The 21545-nt window shown below is 37.7% G+C and overlaps 1 protein-coding gene across 3 annotated transcripts in view; it reads right to left on the bottom strand.

The window, feature by feature from the left end:
- Positions 1 to 725: 725 nt before the first annotated feature.
- EPN2 (epsin 2) overlaps positions 726 to 21545 on the bottom strand; it is a 137475-nt gene continuing 116655 nt past the window's right edge. For 2 of the 3 annotated variants that reach the window (XM_053694535.1, XM_053694534.1), the window contains exons 8-9: positions 20736 to 20948; positions 726 to 4615 (exon numbers count right to left, since the gene is read on the bottom strand). In XM_053694535.1, the coding sequence (XP_053550510.1) occupies positions 4299 to 4615; positions 20736 to 20948 (530 nt within the window). In that variant the 3' untranslated portion in view covers positions 726 to 4298. The remainder of the gene's footprint in view (positions 4616 to 20735; positions 20949 to 21545) is intronic. The other variant, XM_053694536.1, reaches the window with a different exon arrangement.

A 21545-nucleotide genomic window follows, 5' to 3' on the forward strand; every position in this document is an offset into this window, starting at 1 on the left:
ACGTTTATGTCCCTTTAACGGTGAGGCAGTAAAGCAGCAGACTATTTCTCTTACTTTTAAAAATACAACACTAAGCTGGAGATCAACCTATTTTCTGTTTGATTTTCTGTTAATTCATTATTCAAATGGGCTTCAGCATAAATGTCAAAGGCTGCACCTGGCAATATGGATGTCAGTACTGGTCAGAGATGTATAAAGTATAAAATACTTCCCAGTCATATGGTTGGTCCTGAGTAGAAGAGCAGGAACTTAAAGGGACAGTATACACCAATTTTCATATAACTGCATGTAATAGACACTACTATAAAGAATAATATGCACAGATACTGATATAAAAATCCAGTATAAAACCGTTTAAAAACTAACTTAGAAGCTCTCAGTTTAGCTCTGTTAAAAAGGTTAGCTGGAACATCTACTGCAAGTGGGAAAAAGCAGACACTCCCCCCTCCCCTTGCATATGAAAAGACCATTTACACAAACAGGAGCAAGCTGGAGTAGGTATCTGACGATATTCTCCTAAAACTTTGGGACTTGGTTAGGAGTCTGAAAATCAGAGCAATGTTATTTAAAAGTAATCAAAACTATAATTAAAAAAAAAACCTGTATGGGCTATATAAATGGATCATCTACAAAACATTTATGCAAAGAAAATCTAGTGTATAATGTCCCTTTAAAGTACCATTAAATAGAGTAGAACTGAATAATTGCCAAATGCACAATAAAAATACAATGCAATAGCACTTACTTTTAATTTGAAATAAGCAGTAGAATATTTTTCTGGGAAATTTCAAAGTTAGTCTAATTTTTCCTCCTCCTGTATAATGTGACAGTCATCAGCCAATCACAAAATCCATAAATGTATATACAGTACTGTGAACTTTTGCACATGCTCAGTAGTAGCATATAAAAAGAATATGCCTGTTATAACAACATATATTGGAAAGATTGTATTTAATTGCATGCTCTATCTGAATCATTTGGACTTTAGTAACCAATTAAAGGGATGTTAACCTAAAAATGTAATATTCCCTTAAAATTAGTAATGAATGAAAATGAAACAAATTGCAACACACTAATTATTTGTTTTGCTTGCTTTTACTATAAAAGTGTGCTCGTCCCACAGCCCATACAAAGGCCAAAAAGCTAATTCTATTACATAAGTATGCTGCGAATAGCCTGAACCAGCTACGTCTGATATGCATTGATTATTTCCAATTATGACAATCTGTAAAATAGTTTGTGCAGTATATGAAGCTCATTTCAGACAATAAGCCGCAACTTTTAATGCAAAAGCAAACAAAATTAAATTATAAATGTTTAGAATAATGTTTTATTTTCATTAATATATCACAGGAAATTATTTTTTTGAGTTTAATGTGTCATTAAAGGGACAGGAAACCCCAACATTTTCTTTCATGATTTGGATAGAACATACAATTTTAAACAACTTTCCAATTTACTTCTATTAGCAAATTTGCTTCATTCTCTTGTTATCCTTTACTGAAAGAACAGCCTTGCACTACTGGTCGCTAGATGAACACATTGAGATAGCCAATCACAAGAGACAAATGTGAGCAGGCACCAATCAGCAGCTAGCTTCCACTATAGTGTAGGATTTCTGTATATTCTTTTGCAACAAGCGTTACCAAAAAAATGAAGCACATTTGAAAACAGAAGTGAATTTAAAAGTGTCTTAAAATGACCTGCTCTTTCTGAATCATGCAAGTTTAATTTTGACTATCCTATCCCTTTAATATGTAGGAAGAGTCCTTAGGGGTGAGAATATTTCCATACTATAAAAAAAAAAAAGATATTTTTATCCAGAGACAGCTATGATCTATCTTTAACTAACAAGGCCACATCTTTTTTTGCATAAAATCATCATTCTTTTGCTGATTAGTTTTTAGCGTGAATTCCCTCCATCCCCAGAGTACCTTAAACAAGTGCAGATGTCATGCAGCACGAGTATGGAGTGGAATTTTTTTTTTTAATATTAATCTGCTGTAAGGTTAGTTGCAGGAGTAGATTAGGATAATCATCATATACAAATTGAGGTTTTAAAACATACAGAATAATGGGGAAGACTTGATGAACCAAGAATATCTCCTTAGAATGTTAATTCTATGTTATCACCCTACCACGACCATACTATATGTAAATTTGTACAATACAGGTCAGAGCTGTATGTTGGTGTTGTAGAACTATGGCTTGCGTGACTAAATATATTGGATGGACTGTTGGTTTCGACTATTCCATTCTAGATGTTTCTGCACTGTAGAAAAACAGTTAAAAAAAATATTCTATCTTCATTATCGGCAGTTACATTCCCTAAACAGTAATATCCAGCTGGGCCAGCCTATGTAGCACCTCTGCCTAAGTATAGATGATTTCTACAAGATGACTGACTAGCAGGAATATTTTAAACACGTATACATTTGGCGACCACTGAAGATAGGAATCTCTCACTACAAAAATCCAAAGTCTACCACAGGCCAACATATAATTTGTAAGGCATTATCATTACTATGCATCTATCTGAATGCTGGAGATGTTCAGGTCAATATACTGACTGATATAAAAATCAAGGCTTGCTATTTGTACCTACGTTGTTCTTTATAAAAATGTATGACCAATTTCACCATCTCAATGTTCACAGCTAAATTATATTAAGTACCTCTGGTGTTGTTTTAATGTATTTTTTAAATGTTAGACTTAATTATTTTACTTGTTTCATACCATAAAGAACTGAGGTCCCAGTCAAGAAAAGGCTTTTAGATTTCTCTCAAATGTAATAATTAATACCAACTAAAATTAATAAAAAATTGGACCTAAGGTTGCATACTTGAGTTGCAAAAATCAAAACCCAAAGATGTATGATATCAGCAACACTGTATGCATGTAGAATGCAAATGAAAGACTAGGGGGGCGATTTATCATGTGTCTGCTGTAGCGATCGTGTCCGTTAGACATCGATAAATTTTGCCTGCAGATTCGCTAGCATGGGGTGTCAATCAACCCGATCGTATGTGATCAGGCTGATTGCTGTCCACCGCCTCAGAGGTGGACGAGTTAAGGAGCAGCGGTCTTAAAGGGACACTGAACACAATTTTTTTCTTTTGAGATTTAGATAGAGCATGCAATTTTAAGCAACTTTCTCATTTACTTCTGTTATCATTTTTTCTTTGTTATCTTGCTATCTTTATTTGAAAAAGAAGGCATCTACGCGCTTTTTTTTTTTGGTTTAGTACTCTGGACAGCACTTTTTTTTATTGGTGGATGAATGTATCCACCAATCAGCAAGAACAACCCAGGATGTTCAGCCGGCTTCTAAACTTACATTCCTGCATTTCAAATAAAGCTACCAAGAGAATGAAGAAAATTTGATAATAGGAATAAATTAGAAAGTTGCTTAAAATGTCATGCTCTATCTGAATCACAAAATAAAAAATTTGGGTTCAGTGTCCCTTTAAGACTTTTAACTTATGTTTCCACTGCATATAGCAGCATTTAGAGTATAATAAATTGGCCCCTATGTCTTGAATGTCTCATGGGCAATCTGTTTCATGATCAATTCAATTGTGTGAATTTTAATATGGAAAAAAGATAAGGATTGGTGTAGAAAAATTACTCATAAAACATTAAAAACATTGAGATGGTGAACTGCTCAACACCTATAGTGGATACTTTATATCACAGTTAGAACATATGATGGTGCTCTTCAATAAAAATTTACAGTTGATCTTTAATTTACACAGTTTTACGAGGCACACAAGCATTCCTGGTGTAAGACCAGTCCCACAAGGTTTTATAACATTTTCTGTCTCAATCTAAAAAGGGTCTAAATGAGCGTTGACATCTTTGCACAGCATTTCTTTCTGAATTTAGACAAGCAACGTCCCACGTTAACTCCTCTTGTGGGATCTCTCAGATCCAATGTAAAAAGATTTTCAGGCAGTAAAGGAATTATAAACAGTCTAGAAAGATCTGAACCTCTGTGACACCAGGATTTGCTTTGACGTTGTGAAGACACAAATGATGATCTTGGTGGACTTTGGTGAGAAGTATAAAGTTCGGATTTGCCAGCTTACACCATGGCACATTACCATCTTAAGCAACACAGCAGCTTTAGGCCATACGCCTCAATGCCTTTCCTGCAGAAGGTACCTCCATATTTTAACTCTTCAGAAGAAGTTAAGTATGACAGGTAAGAACAGTATTTGTGTCATGTAGAGTTTGCTATAGAGCATTCAGTGCACCCCAGCTATCAAGCTTTCCAAGCAAGCCGTCCATCCTGGCCTTCATAGCAGAAAAGGATTGGTGGTGTTCATGGCTTGAGCTGTAGAGGGTGGGATGGCATTGCTGTGGTGGGACAAAGTGGCTGTCATGCCCATGTTCAGACCCAGTCCCATAGTAGGTGCTATTGCTGGTAGTGTTGATATTCCTAGGGTCTGTGGTGGCAAAGAGGGCACAGCTTCAACACCAATTGATGAAACTGTATTGAAGGACGGGCTGACTCCCATCATAGGGCTGGAGCGCAACTGGTTTAGAGTGAGTGCCTGAGGTTGGTTAAGTTGAAAGGGGTTGATTTGGGGTCCTGTTACTACTGGCGGGGTTCCTAGAAAAAAGAAAATAAGTAATATAAATACAGACATGCTATAAATATTGCTTCATTTTGGCACCAGATAAACTAAAACAGAAGTTACTACCGTCACAAAACTCAGAATGGATGGAAATATTTAGCAATGTAGCTGACATTACACTCCAAACTGGATTTCCAAGTAAATGATTAATTTTGCATATTAGAAAACTCTATTATATACTTTCATTATTTGTTTTGTTTGATTTTCCTTAAATATAAAAATTTGGTTTTTTTTCTGCTGCTCACAGAGAGACTGGAGTGGATCTTTTAGAATTCAGAGCCCAAAACCCTGCAATATTCTACACAGCAAATGGGATATGATAAACATATTCAAGAGACTTATCAAGAGGTGTGACCCTCGACCGCAAAACACTAGATAAAGTCCAGCTTGGTAACTGAAAGTGACAAACTTATTGGTTGGTGTAAAGTATCATTAGCCTAATTCTTTTACCCAGTTCACAAACTTTCTAAAACGGTGTATATATATATATATACACATACATACACACACACACACACATATATATGTGTGTGTAATATTTTATATACCCAGTTCACAAACTTCCTAAAACGGCATGGAACCCTAAGAAATAATATATATATATATATATATATATATATATGTGTGTGTGTGTATATTATATATATATATATATATATATATATATATATATATATATATATATATATATATGTACATATATATGTATATATATATATATATATACACGGTATATATACATACACACACACACACACACACATATATATATATATATATATATATATATATATATATATATATATATATATACACATTAATTTAGGGCTAGATTACAAGTGGCGCTCTCACTGTTGCGCACGAGCAACAGGTAGTTTATTGTGGGCACACATTGAAAGTAGTGCGGTTTTACAAGTTTAAAGCAAATGCATTTGCTTGAGTGCAACTGAATTTAACATGTGTTGGGATAGCGCAACCTCAGAGCTCTGCTTAACTGATACGCAAGACAAAACTGTTGCACAAAACACATCACAAATATATTTTAAAGTACGGTTATACTAATAATTATTGTAAAAATATTAGCATAATTTTGTTTTTAAGGGCTTGAACTTATGAGGGCTTTAACATAGAGATACATACATATACATGTCTAAATATGTATATGTATGTATATAAATATGTATATATGAGTGTACATATGTATTTATATGTGTATATTTTATTTACAGACATATATACACATATAAACACATAAATACACATGTACACATATAGAAGTGCATTTGAGCTCTTTGCAGTCCAGTAGATGAAAACATGTTAAAGCATATTTATGCAATAGTCATACTTAATAAAGTGTTATACTGTGTATTTACTGTAAATATTTCACATTCCAATGTTCTTCACATAGGGGAAAATGTTCTATGGATATATATATACCTACAATATAAACAAATGTATTTATGAATAAATAGAACATATTCTTCTATGTAAAGAAGATTGGAATGTGAAATATTCATATTTTCATGTAGGGTTAGCACACTTAAAGGGACACTGAACCCAATTTTTTTCTTTTGTAATTCAGAAAGAGCATGCAATTTTAAGCAACTTTCTAATTTACTCCTATTATCAATTTTTCTTCATTCTCTTGCTATCTTTATTTGAAAAAGAAGGCATCTAAGCTTTTTTTGGTTTTAGTACTCTGGACAGCACTTTTTTATTGATGGATGAATTTATCCACCAATCAGCAAGGACAACCCAGGTTGTTCACTAAAAATGGGCTGGCATCTAAACTTACATTCTTGCATTTCAAATAAAGATACCAAGAGAATGAAGAAAATTTGATAATAGGAGTAAATTAGAAAGTTGCTTAAAATTTCATGCTCAATCTGAATCACGAAAGAAAATTTTTGGGTACAGTGCCCCTTTAAGTAAATGCGATTGGGTTTGCGCGCAAGGGGGAATATGTTAACTTGGTTGCGATATTCAAAGTTTGGCTTTTTACTTCCAACTTGTAATAAGCGTGCAACCTGGAACACAAAAAGCCAAAGTCTAGTGTGGTTAACGTGCGAGCGGGATTGCAAACTACTGCTCCGCTCATAATCTACCGCTTAACATGAAATAACATGATCATGTGACTTTATACTAATTATTGTGATTTTAAAATGTACGTTTTTAAAATCAATTTAACTGAGTTTAATTAAAGGATCACTCAATACAGTAGAATTGCATAATTAACAAGTGCATAATAAAAAGACAATGCTTTAACACCTTCTCTGAATTTGATATAAGCAGTAGATTTTTTTTCTGACAAATGTATTTTTTCTCCCATTTTCCGGCCCCCTGTATCATGTGACAAACATCAGCCAATCACAGACTAGTATACGTATACCCTGTGAGCTTGTGCACATGCTCAGTAGGATCTTGTTCTCCAGAAAGTGTGAATATAAAAAGACTGCAAAATTTGATAACGGAAGTAAATTGGAAAGTGTCTTAAAACTGCTGCTCTAGCTGAATCATAAAAGTTTATTTTGACTTGAGTGTCCCTTTAAACTTGTTTGGCTTGTGGAGTTTTTTTTCCCTTTTAGTCAAAAAAGTTTTGGAGTTGCCCTTAGCTAATATGCAGATGATACCTACGAATCATTTTCTGCAAGTTTCAAATTAAATTATAGCCTAACTGTTTGTTTTTTTTAAAGCAAAAATATTTTTACACGCACGATTTTTTTCTTGCCTATAATAGTATCAAAGTATAATTTTGATGATATTTTAATAAAACAATTAAGATAAAAAAATAAGTAAAAACTTATGAAACCCCAAAAAAATATTTCATGATTCAGATGGATCATATTATAAACATTTTTTTGTTCTCTTGGAATATTTTGTTGAAAAGCAGGGATGCATACTTAGGAGCCGGCCCATTTCTGGAGCGCTAACAGTTTTGCAAGAATGTCATCCATTTGCAAGAACACTGGAGGGCAGCACTATTTCCTATCATGTAGTGCTCCAGATGCCAACCCAGGTATCTCTCCAACAAATAATGTCACGAGAACAAAGCAAATTTCATAATAGAAGTGAATTGGAATTTTTTTTTTTAAATTGTATGCTCTGTCTAAATCACAAAAAAAATAAAAAATAAATTTGGGTTTCATATAGGACAAGAACTAAATGTCAATAGAGATTAAAACACGTTTAAAGTCTATATAATTCAATTATGAAGACCGGATAGGAAAAAAGTAACTATACTGCTCTGAGGTTTACATATCACATCTGTTATTAATAGAAATGGAAGAGATTCAGTAATTAAGGCTTTGCTGAATATTCAACAGCTCTGCTCTAAAGTCAAAACCAAAACATTGAAAAAAAAAAAATTAAATGAGATCTTTCAAGTTTTTTTAAATTGTTAACTTAAATCATTTCAAAATGGCACAATTTTCCAATGGCTTATCTGAACTGTCTCCTATATATCTGTGTGTGTCTTAAAGGGACTTTGTACGCTAGATTTTTCTTTGCATAAATATTTTGTAGATGATCCATCTATATAGCCCATCTGGGTGTGTTTTTGTAAAAATGTATTGTTTTGCTTATTTTTAAATAACATTGTGCTGATTTTCAGACTCCTAACCCAGGCCCCAAATGTTAGATGTATACTGATGTATACAGATTTCAGACTGTTCCTGTTTGTATAATGGTTCTTTTCATATGCAGGGGAAGGGGGGAGGGGGGTTTGCATAAAAGTTTTGTAGATGATCCCTTTCTATTGCCCATCTCGGTGTGTTTTTGTAACAATTTATAGTTTTTCAGACTCCTAACCAAGCCTAACCAAGCCCCAAAGCTTTAGATGTGTACTGATGTATACAGACTTCAGACTGCTGTTTGTATAATGGGGCGGTCTGCTCTCAGTGGGTGTCCCAGCCTAAACATATTAACAATGCTAAACTGGAAGCTTCTAAGTACGTTTTTAAAAGGTTTTATATTGGATTTTTATATCAGTATCTGTGCATTTTATTCTTTATAGTAGTGTCTATTACATGCAGCTATATGAAAATTGGTGTATACTGTCCCTTGAAGTATGAAGGATGAATTCCTAAGCATTTTTATACTGAGTGTTGTGATTAAAACATATTTTCTATGTTTAGTGTCACTTTAATAATAAAAATAAATAGTTTGCAGGGATAGGATGCAAACATTATCAATTCCATCAGGACAGATTAGTAATTTGTTTGGATTCCATACATAGAAACTGGGAGCAAAGACAAAACACAATGTTAAAAAAAAAAAAAAAAGAACAGGCTTAGGAACTTCCTGCGGGTCCCACTAGAGTGTGCTTGTGCTATGATGAGAGGCCTCATTATGCTGTTATGGGAGCAGAGCTGGGGGCTGCCCGAGAAGTATTTCAGGAATCCTGAATGTAAACAGGTCATTTCCGATTTTCAGACAGACAGGAAAAACACAGGAAAGGAACTTTCTCCGGAATTAAGAGCCCTTGGCTTGATGCCAGGACCAATTACAAATTCTTTATGAAACTGGAGAACTGGCTACATTGCTTTACAAAAACCTGCAGGGTGAACCAGACAGCAGAGGAAGAGCTGGGCCAGGATGAATAGGGAGCTTCCAGATTATATTAACTCCTTCTAGGCACACTTAACCCCTTGGATGCCAAATTAGGTTGCAATGCAGTGCTTTGTGTAGTTAAAGGGACAATGACACCAAAGTTTATAACAAACTGATAAAAAAAACATACAAAATGAAGTTAATACATAATAATGTAATTATATATGATATTATACCTACATTACAAAAAGTAATGCTTTAAATGAAATAATTCTTAAATGGTGCTCTCTTCTTTAGCAAATGTACGCAGACGACACGGTAATCTATGCAAACAAATCTGATCTGCCGCAGCTTGAAGCAGTGCTCCAAGACCAGTTCACAGAGGTAGAAAAGTGGATCTCGAAAAACAAACTCTTCCTAAACACTGACAAAACTGTCACAATGATCTTTGGAACGGGACCTAAATTACACAAATTACAAAATTCCCATCTACGCATCAAAACAAAATCCAATTGCACGCTGACTGCAGTCCACTCTTTTAAATACTTAGGTATGTTGTTAGACCCCAATCTATCTTTTGGACTCCACATAGAGAAACTTCCTCTAAACTTTATCCAAAACTAGCTGCCCTGTACAGAATCAAATCCAGCAAATGCTGATGCCTATCTTGGATTATGGGGACGTAGTATATGCACCTGCTCCGCAAACTCATCTTAATAAACTAAATACATTGTATAACTCGCTCTGCCGCTTTGTGCTACAATGTAACTACTGGACCCACCATTGTGACATGCTAAAAGAACTAAACTGACTGACGCTGGAATCCAGACGCACCCTCCATCTTTCCTGCCTTGTGTTTAAGAGCTTTTCTGGGAAGCTCCCACCCTACCTGAGCAGAATGCTCTCCCCTGCTATTCCCACCTCCTATAACCTCCGATCCAATAACAGCACTTTATTTAGCTTGCCTCAATACAAAAAGAAAGCAGCTCGATCCTCCTTTTCCTACAGAGCGCCACAGTTATGGAACAACCTCCCACACACTTTAAAAACTTCCCCAAGCCTAATATCCTTTAAGAGATCCCTCTCTACATATCTCAAAACAGAATGCACCTGTCATGGTTGATTAAATATTTCCTACCTGCTCTATGTTAAATGTTTGCGTATATTGTGTATTATTATTGTTTTTGTATTTTATTGTACCCTATTGTATCAATGCAATGTTTTGTGATCCCAGGACATACTTGAAAACAAGAGAAATCTCAATGTATCCTTCCTGGTAAAATATTTTATAAAAAAAATAAAAAAAATGTTAAAGGGACACTAGAGTCAAAATTAAACTTTCATGATTCAGATAGAGCAGCAATTTTAAACAACTTTCCAATTTACTTCCATTAAAAAAAATGTGCAGTCTTTTTATATTTAAACTTTACGAGTCACCAGCTCCTACTGAGCATGTGCAAGAATTCACAGAATAAGCATATATGCATTTGTGATTGGCTGATGGCTGTCACATGGTACGTGTACGCATTTGTGATTGGCTGATGGCTGTCACATGGCACAGGGGGAGTGGAAAAAGACATAACTTTTAAAATTGTCAGAAAAAAAATCTACTACTCATTTGAAGTTCAGACTAAGTGCATTGTCTTGTTATCTTGCATTTGTTGATTATGCAAATCTACTGTGTTGACTGGTACTTTTAGCTAATAGTTATAGCCTGCTAAACATACATTTTATTTAATAGAAGTAAAAGAGCAATTATAAATTGCTCTAATGTGCTACAACATTTTGTTACTGTGCTACTGCTTGAACAAGACTATAAAGTCATAACAGGATCATCAATGCTGCCAACCAGTAGTGGCATATATGCATAGCTGTCACATGACTGTGTTAAAGGGACATTGTGCTTTAAAGTTGGTTTCCCCTAAATGTAATGTCACAGTGACTTTCTGTACCAGCTGCAGAAAATAAACTGCATGGGGAAACTGCCCATTTAAATATATTTTGCTACCTAATGAAACGGATTGAGATACCAGGGAGAACAGATCTCATTAGCTTATCTCTCTGTCCCATCACCCACTGGGAGTGTACTTTCTGCTAAACATTCTTGTTTACATAGATTTCTATAACAAGTACTCAACATATTCATTATAGGTGGGGATACAACAGACAAATGCAGCTATTTCACATGCCAAAATAAATATAAATGAGCTATTTGTAAACCATTTTATACAGTGCAGCAGGTAAAAAAAAAGTTTGCTTTCCTTTTGATTAAACAACAGACACCCATATTCCACACAATTGGAGCTGTTTCTCTATGACTGTGACTCATCCGTCTCTCTTGGTTAGTCCATGCCTGAGAATATGGATATACACTTGTTCTGCCCTCCTCTATAAATATGGTGGTCAGGTTTTCTGTACAGGAACAAAATGGCAGCTATTTTGAAGAGCCTGCACACATAGGGGGGGCACACATAGGGCCCAGACATAAAGAAGGTGTAGCCCAGGTCCCACCAGGCCCCTTGTAGTAATGCCAATACTTATAACATTGCAGGATGGGCCCTGTAGAGGTGTAGGCCAGGTCGTATTTGAGACCTCTGACACCCCTATAGTTATATCCCTGTCTGTGCACCCCTAAACATTTTTAACATTAAACATACTGCCTCATGTTTTCTAGTTATTTCAACACAGGCACTGAAATGGTTACTAAACACTCTATCTCCCATTCATTCTGTTCATGAATGTCAGTGCTGACTGGGCACTCCTACAGGCTACAATCTCTGATATCTTAGCGAGTTTCATCTCCTACAAACATAATGCAGGTTTAGAATACAGTTGAATGAATAAACTTTGAATCAGATTATAAAACTGCAGAATGGCAGCTCAGCTGGATTGTTAGCTTTATGGGACAAAAGCATACTAACATTATGTACATATCTGCACACAGTCATGGGCCCTATGAAAAGATTCACACTGTTTTTTCCCCATCACAATTAACCCTAGCTGTGTCCTTGTCCCCATATCTAATATACTATAACGGATGTTAGTGTGGGGCGGGGAAAGGGGTTGTAGATAGGGTTCACTGCACTATGGTATGGTCATAGGTTTAAACCCTTAAGGACCAGCAACGCTGGTCTTTCTATAGGGATTGTGTGACTAGAAGAGAGGAGGGAGGGTATAATAGCGCGGTCCTGTGCTATTAGTAACAAGAAATACTCTTAACGACTGGCGACGTACTTAGTACGTCACGGTCATTAAGGGGTTAAAGGGACAGTCTACTTGAAAAATGTTACGGTTTAGAAAGATAGATAATCCCTTTATTACCCATTCCCCAATTTTGCATAACCAACACGGTTATAATAATATACTTTTTACCTCTGTGATTACCTTGTATCTAAGCCTCTGCAGACTGCCCCCTTTTCTCGGTTCTTTTGACAGACTTGCATTTTAGCCATTCAGTGGTGACTCATAAATAACTCCACAGGAGTGAGCACAATGTTATCTATAGGGCGCACATGGACTAGCGCTACTTAACTGTGAAAAACTGTCAAATAAGAGGCGGCCTTCAGCGATTTAGAAATCAGTTTGAGCCTACCTAGGTTACACTTTTAACAAAGAATAATAAGAGAACAAAGCAAAAAAGTTGTTTAAAAATTGCATGCCCTATCTTCATAAAAGTTTAATTTTAACTAGACTATCCCTTTAACTGCAGATTGCTGGGCCTGGTTATTGGTGATTACGGTTAACTGCAGCAGGAGGTTTAAAGGGACATTGAGCCAAATTTTTTTCTTTCATGATTCAGATAGAGTATGAAATTTTAAGCAACTTTCTAATTTACTCCTAGTATCAATTTTTCTTTGTTCCCTTGCTATCTTTATTTTAAAATCATGAATGTAAATCTTAGCAGCCAGTCTATTTTAGGTTCAGCACCATGGATAGTGCTTGCTTATTGGAGGCTTACATTTACCCACCAATAAGCAAGCATAACCCAGGTTCTCAACCAAAAATGGGCCGGCTCCTATGCATCACATTCCTGCTTTTTAAATAAAGATAGCAAGAGAACAAAGAAAAATCGATAATAGGAGTAAATTAGAAAGTTGCTTAAAATTGCCTGCTCTATCTAAATCATGAAAGAAAAAAAATGTGGGGTTAGTGTCCCTTTAACAAAGGGTCATCTCATTTTGATCCTCAGCTTTTTTCTGCCTAAAAGCTGTTGCACAATTGCTTTGAAATATTGGTACAAAATAGGGTCTATGGGAGCACTGCGAGCTACCAATATTTATACAGTACAATAGCTGTGGTGTTCCAGGGTAAACTGTTTTCATGACTATGCGCGCAAATAGTTTTTTGTTTTTACCATTTAAAATACATTATATATTGAGCAATTAAAGTTTAAAGGGGCACAGAAGTCATAATTAAACTTTCACAGATCAGGTAGAGCAGGGTTGATCAAAATATATATTTATTTTTTTAAATTTGATTTTTTTTTATTTAAGTCAGATTTTTTAATTTTTTTGTTAGCAAAATATTTGTTTATAAAAGATAGTTTTCTATTTAAGATACATTAAAGCCAAAGGTTACTCATCCTGAAATAAGAATTTGTTTTTAATTATGTAGGACACGGATGTATATTCATGGCTTTAATGTTTAAATTTTGTGCTCTCCCAGAGGCTTCTGTAAGATTATTTTTGGCATTTTTTTTCTATCCAGAAGAAATCACCACAGATTCTTGGTTTTGCAAATCTCAAATCTGTAAATTTGTGTCTGCAGAGATAATATGCCTTTTCTTAAACGGACACTCAAGTCAAAATTAAACGGTCGTTTTTTATTTAAAGGGACACTAAACCCAAATTTTTTTTCTTTCATGATTTAGAGCATGCAATTTTAAGCAACTTTCTAATTTACTCCTATTATCAATTTTTCTTTGTTCTCTTGCTATCTTTATTTAAAAAGCAGGAATCTGATGCATAGGAGCCGGCCCATTTTTAGTTGAGAACCTGGGTTATGCTTGCTTATTGGTGGGTGCTGAACCTAAAATGGGCTGGCTGCTAAAATTTACAGTCCTGCTTTTAAAATAAAGATAGCAAGAGAACTAATGGTATAAAACCAAATCAGTCTTTTTTTTATATCATTTTAAAACTAATCTAAAAATGTATTCATTTAAAAATGAAACCGTCACCTAGTTGTAAATTGTAACAACCAGCAAGAATGAGTCTTTATGTTTTAATTTGAGTCTTACTCCCTAGTTATTTAATTCATGACTTAAATCAAATTCACCCTAAAATAGAATATGTAATCTTAGGAGACTTCTCAATTTCCTTATTATTAAAGGGACATGAAACCCAAATTTTTTCTTTCATGATTCAGATAGAACATTCGATTTTAAACAACTTTCTAATTTGCCGTTATTATCAATTTTCTTCATTCTCTTGGTATCTTTTGTTGAAAAGCAGGGATGTAAGATAATGAGCCTGACAATTTCTGAAGCACTATATAGCAGCAGTTTTGCAAGAATGTTATCCATTTGCTAGATGGTAGCACTATTTCCTGCCAAGTAGTCCTCTGGATGCCTACCTGGGTATCTCTTCAACAAAGAATATTTTGGGAACAAAGCAAATTTGATAATAGAAGTAAATTGGAAACTTTTTTAAAATTGTGTGCTCTGTCTGAATCACAAAAACAGAATTTATGTTTACCTGATAAATTACTTTCTCCAACGGTGTGTCCGGTCCACGGCGTCATCCTTACTTGTGGGATATTCTCTTCCCCAACAGGAAATGGCAAAGAGCCCAGCAAAGCTGGTCACATGATCCCTCCTAGGCTCCGCCTACCCCAGTCATTCGACCGACGTTAAGGAGGAATATTTGCATAGGAGAAACCATATGTTACCGTGGTGACTGTAGTTAAAGAAAATAAATTATCAGACCTGATTAAAAAAACCAGGGCGGGCCGTGGACCGGACACACCGTTGGAGAAAGTAATTTATCAGGTAAACATAAATTCTGTTTTCTCCAACATAGGTGTGTCCGGTCCACGGCGTCATCCTTACTTGTGGGAACCAATACCAAAGCTTTAGGACACGGATGAAGGGAGGGAGCAAATCAGGTCACCTAAATGGAAGGCACCACGGCTTGCAAAACCTTTCTCCCAAAAATAGCCTCAGAAGAAGCAAAAGTATCAAATTTGTAAAATTTAGAAAAAGTGTGCAGTGAAGACCAAGTCGCTGCCTTACATATCTGATCAACAGAAGCCTCGTTCTTGAAGGCCCATGTGGAAGCCACAGCCCTAGTGGAGTGAGCTGTGATTCTTTCAGGAGGCTGCCGTCCGGCAGTCTCATAAGCCAATCGGATAATGCTTTTAATCCAGAAGGAGAGAGAGGTAGAAGTTGCTTTTTGACCTCTCCGTTTACCAGAATAAACAACAAACAAAGACAAAGTTTGTCTGAAATCCTTAGTAGCTGCTAAGTAAAATTTGAGAGCACGAACTACATCCAAGTTGTGCAACAAACGTTCCTTCTTTGAAACTGGATTAGGACACAAAGAAGGCACAACTATCTCCTGGTTAATGTTTTTGTTAGAAACAACTTTTGGAAGAAAACCAGGTTTAGTACGCAAAACCACCTTATCTGCATGGAACACCAGATAAGGAGAAGAACACTGCAGAGCAGATAATTCTGAAACTCTTCTAGCAGAAGAAATTGCAACCAAAAACAAAACTTTCCAAGATAATAACTTAATATCAACGGAATGTAAGGGTTCAAACGGAACCCCCTGAAGAACTGAAAGAACTAGGTTGAGACTCCAAGGAGGAGTCAAAATTTTGTAAACAGGCTTGATTCTAACCAGAGCCTGAACAAAGGCTAGAACATCTGGCACAGCTGCCAGCTTTTTGTGAAGTAACACAGACAAGGCAGAAATCTGTCCCATCAAGGAACTTGCAGATAATCCTTTTTCCAATCCTTCTCGAAGGAAGGATAGACTCTTAGGAATCTTAACCTTGTCCCAAGGGAATCCTGCAGATTCACACCAACAGATATACCAAATTATGTGGTAATTTTTCTGGTTACAGGCTTTCAGGCCTGAACAAGAGTATTAATAACAGAATCTGAGAACCCTCGCTTTGATAAGATCAAGCGTTCAATCTCCAAGCAGTCAGCTGGAGTGGGTCGAACGGACCTAGAACAAGAAGGTCTCGTCTCAAAGGTAGCTTCCATGGTGGAGCCGATGACATATTCACCAGATCTGCATACCAACTCCTGCGTGGCCACGCAGGAGCTATCAAAATCACCGACGCCCTCTCCTGATTGATCCTGGCTACCAGCCTGGGGATGAGAGGAAACGGCGGGAACACATAAGCTAGTTTGAAGGTCCAAGGTGCTACTAGTGCATCCACTAGAGCCGCCTTGGGATCCCTGGATCTGTACCCGTAGTAAGGAACTCTGAAGTTCTGACGAGAGGCCATCAGATCCATGTCTGGAATGCCCCACGGTTGAGTGACTTGGGCAAAGATTTCCGGATGGAGTTCCCACTCCCCCGGATGCAATGTCTGACGACTCAGAAAATCCGCTTCCCAATTTTCCACTCCTGGGATGTGGATAGCAGACAGGTGGCAGGAGTGAGACTCCGCCCATAGAATGATTTTGGTCACTTCTTCCATCGCTAGGGAACTCCTTGTTCCCCCCTGATGGTTGATGTATGAACTTGGCCCTCGCTAGCTGAGGCCAAGCTTTGAGAGCATTGAATATCGCTCTCAGTTCCAGAATATTTATCGGTAGAAGAGATTCTACCCGAGACCAAAGACCCTGAGCTTTCAGGGATCCCCAGACCGCGCCCCAGCCCATCAGACTGGCGTCGGTCGTGACAATGACCCACTCTGGTCTGCGGAAGGTCATCCCTTGTGACAGGTTGTCCAGGGACAGCCACCAACGGAATGAGTCTCTGGTCCTCTGATTTACTTGTATCTTCGGAGACAAGTCTGAATAGTCCCCATTCCACTGACTGAGCATGAACAGTTGTAATGGTCTTAGATGAATGCGCACAAAAGGAACTATGTCCATTGCCGCTACCATCAAACCTATCACTTCCATGCACTGCGCTATGGAAGGAAGAGGAACGGAATGAAGTATCCGACAAGAGTCTAGAAGTTTTGTTTTTCTGGCTTCTGTCAGAAAAATCCTCATTTCTAAGGAGTCTATTATAGTTCCCAAGAAGGGAACCCTCGTTGACGGAGATAGAGAACTCTTTTCCACGTTCACTTTCCATCCGTGAGATCTGAGAAAGGCCAGGACAATGTCCGTGTGAGCCTTTACTTGAGGAAGGGACGACGCTCGAATCAGAATGTCGTCCAAGTAAGGTACTACAGCAATGCCCCTTGGTCTTAGCACCGCCAGAAGGGACCCTAGTACCTATGAGAAAATCCTAGGAGCAGTGGCTAATCCGAAAGAAAACGCCACGAACTGGAAATGCTTGTCCAGGAATGCAAACCTTAGGAACCGATGATGTTCCTTGTGGATAGGAATATGTAGATACGCATCCTTGAAATCCACCTTGGTCATGAATTGACCTTCCTGGATGGAAGGAAGAAGTGTTCGAATGGTTTCCATCTTGAACGATGGAACCTTGAGAAACTTGTTCAAGATCTTGAGATCTAAGATTGGTCTGAACGTTCCCTCTTTTTTGGGAACTATGAACAGATTGGAGTAGAACCCCATCCCTTGTTCTCCTAATGGAACAGGATGAATCACTCCCATTTTTAGCAGGTCTTCTACCCAATGTAAGAATGCTTGTCTTCTTATGTGGTCTGAAGACAACTGAGACCTGTGGAACCTCCCCCTTGGAGGAAGCCCCTTGAACTCCAGAGAATAACCTTGGGAGACTATTTCTAGCGCCCAATGATCCAGAACATCTCTTGCCCCAGCCTGAGCGAAGAGAGAGAGTCTGCCCCCCACCAGATCCGGTCCCGGATCGGGGGCCCGCATTTCATGCTGTCTTGGTAGCAGTGGCAGGTTTCCTGGCCTGCTTTCCTTTGTTCCAGCCTTGCATAGGTCTCCAGGCTGGATTGGCTTGAGAAGTATTACCTTCCTGCTTAGAGGACGTAGCCCTTGGGGCTGATCCGTTTCTGCGAAAGGGACGAAACTTAGGTTTATTTTTGGTCTTGAAAAGACCTATCCTGAGGAAGGGCGTGGCCCTTGCCCCCAGTGATATCAGAGATAATCTCTTTCAAGTCAGGGCCAAAGAGTGTTTTCCCCTTGAAAGGAATGTCAAGCAATTTGTTCTTGGAAGACGCATCCGCTGCCCAAGATTTTAACCAAAGCGCTCTGCGCCACAATAGCAAACCCAGAATTTTTTCGCCGCTAACCTAGCCAATTGCAAGGTGGCGTCTAGGGTGAAGGAATTAGCCAATTTAAGAGCACGAATTCTGTCCATAATCTCCTCATAAGAAGAAGAATTACTAATAATCGCCTTTCCTAGCTCATCAAACTAGAAACACGCGGCTGCAGTGACAGGGACAATGCATGCAATTGGTTGTAGAAGGGAACCTTGCTGAACAAACATCTTTAGCAGACCTTCTAATTTTTTATCCATAGGATCTTGGAAAGCACAACTATCTTCTATGGGTATAGTGGCGCGCTTGTGTAGAGTAGAAACCGCCCCCTCGACCTTGGGGACTGTCTGCCATCAGTCCTTTCTGGGGTCGACTATAGGAAAACAATTTTATAAATATGGGGGGAGGTACTAAAGGTATACCGGGCCTGTCCCATTCTTTACTAACAATGTACGCCACCCGCTTGGATATAGGAAAAGCTTCGGGGGGCCCCGGGGCCTCTAAGAACTTTTCCATTTTACATAGTGGTTCTGGAATGACCAGATAATCACAATCATCCAAATTGGATAACACCTCCTTAAGCAGAGCGCGGAGATGTTCCAACTTAAATTTAAAAGTAATCACATCAGGTTCAGCTTGTTGAGAAATGTTTCCTGAATCTGAAATTTCTCCCTCAGACAAAACCTCCCTGGCCCCCTCAGACTGGTGTAGGGGCCCTTCAGAAACCATATCATCAGCGTTCTCATGCTCTACAGAATTTTCTAAAACAGAGCAGTCGCGCTTTCACTGATAAGTGGGCATATTGGCTAAAATGTTTTTGATAGAATTATCCATTACAGCCGTTAAATGTTGCATAGTAAGGAGTATTGGCGCACTAGATGTACTAGGGGCCTCCTGTATGGGCAAGACTGGTGTAGACGAAGGAGGGGATGATGCAGTACCATGCTTACTCCCCTCACTTGAGGAATCATCTTGGGCATCATTTTTACTAAATTTTTTTATGACATAAAATACATATAGTTAAATGAGAAGGAACCTTGGTTTCCCCACAGTCAGAACACAATCTATCTGGTAGTTCAGACATGTTAAACAGGCATAAACTTGATAACAAAGCACAAAAAACGTTTTAAAATAAAACCGTTACTGTCACTTTAAATTTTAAACTAAACACACTTTATTACTGCAATTGCGAAAAAGTATGAAGGAATTGTTCAAAATTCACCAAAATTTCACCACAGTGTCTTAAAGCCTTAAAAGTATTGCACACCAAATTTGGAAGCTTTAACCCTTAAAATAACGGAACCGGAGCCGTTTTTATATTTAACCCCTTTACAGTCCCTGGAATCTGCTTTGCTGAGACCCAACCAAGCCCAAAGGGGAATACGATACCAAATGATGCCTTCAGAAAGACTTTTCTATGTATCAGAGCTCCACACACATGCAGCTGCATGCCATTGTTCTCAAAAACAAGTGCGCCATACCGGCGCGAAAATGAGGCTCTGACAATGATTAGGGAAAGTCCCTAAAGAATAAGGTGTCTAAAACAGTGCCTGCCGATATAATCTTATCAAAATACCCAGATTAAATGATTCCTCAAGGCTAAATATGTGTTAATAATGAATCGATTTAGCCCAGAAAAAGTCTACAGTCTTAATAAGCCCTTGTGAAGCCCTTATTTACTATCTTAATAAACATGGCTTACCGGATCCCATAGGGAAAATGACAGCTTCCAGCATTACATCGTCTTGTTAGAATGTGTCATACCTCAAGCAGTAAGAGACTGCACCCTGTTCCCCCAACTGAAGTTAATTGCTCTCAACAGTCCTGTGTGGAACAGCCATGGATTTTAGTTACGGTGCTAAAATCATTTTCCTCATACAAACAGAAATCTTCATCTCTTTTCTGTTTCTGAGTAAATAGTACATACCAGCACTATTTTAAAATAACAAACTCTTGATTGAATAATAAAAACTACAGTTAAACACTAAAAAACTCTAAGCCATCTCCGTGGAGATGTTGCCTGTACAACGGCAAAGAGAATGACTGGGGTAGGCGGAGCCTAGGAGGGATCATGTGACCAGCTTTGCTGGGCTCTTTGCCATTTCCTGTTGGGGAAGAGAATATCCCACAAGTAAGGATGACGCCGTGGACCGGACACACCTATGTTGGAGAAAGAAATGTTTTGGGTTTCATATCCCATTAAACTTGCTTTGTTTGTCTGATTACCTGTGGCCAAAAACGGATTTAACACAGGAGCCGCTTGTGGTGGCAGTGTGACTAAAGTTTCCAGGTTTACTAAGGCAGCGTTGGGTCCTAGGAAAGACTCCGGAGTTTTCCGTACATCTGTTGATTTGCTCGCTGTTGTGGTAGGTGGCTGTGAGTCAATGTCAGGACTGGCCGTGCCACTCCGTAAAGACGGCATTGTGGAAATGGAATCGGCTGCAAGTGAAAACAGTAGTTATTGGAAAATGCTTGTATCAATATATCATATATCTTGAATGAGGTTCATCGGCATACGGAGAACTTTTGTGCCATAATTAGCTTCTGTTATGAATGGCAATTCCAGACAATATGGCTGCCTGGGTGTGAATCTTGCAAGTCTGTTTTGTTTCCCACAACAGCACTTGCTTCAAGGAAAGTGTTATGGTACTAGTTATTCGGCTGATGAGGACTTGGACACTCTGATTTACTAAGATCACCTGCCATGTTGGAAGCAGTGGGAATGTAGTGCTAATTTTTCGGGGAGATTTTTTTTGTTTTACTGTTATCCAATCCTTGTTATTTTCTCTGTTACTAAGAAATAAGTCCAAGGGTCAAGTCCTATAAAATAAAAGTGTGGGAACTCACCCTCCTCACAATTAAAATTGTTTTATACACACATACACACACACTGTATTTTTATGTATATACTCTATACACTTTGGTTAATTAAAGCAAATTAAAACCAATGAAGGGTTGACTGGTTGTCTTTGGACCTGAGACTCCTCCTCTGTCACAGAATCTAACCCACTTAAAGGGACAGTATACTCCAATTTT

Source organism: Bombina bombina, chromosome 11 (assembly GCF_027579735.1).
Source record: "Bombina bombina isolate aBomBom1 chromosome 11, aBomBom1.pri, whole genome shotgun sequence".
Taxonomy (NCBI): domain Eukaryota; kingdom Metazoa; phylum Chordata; class Amphibia; order Anura; family Bombinatoridae; genus Bombina; species Bombina bombina.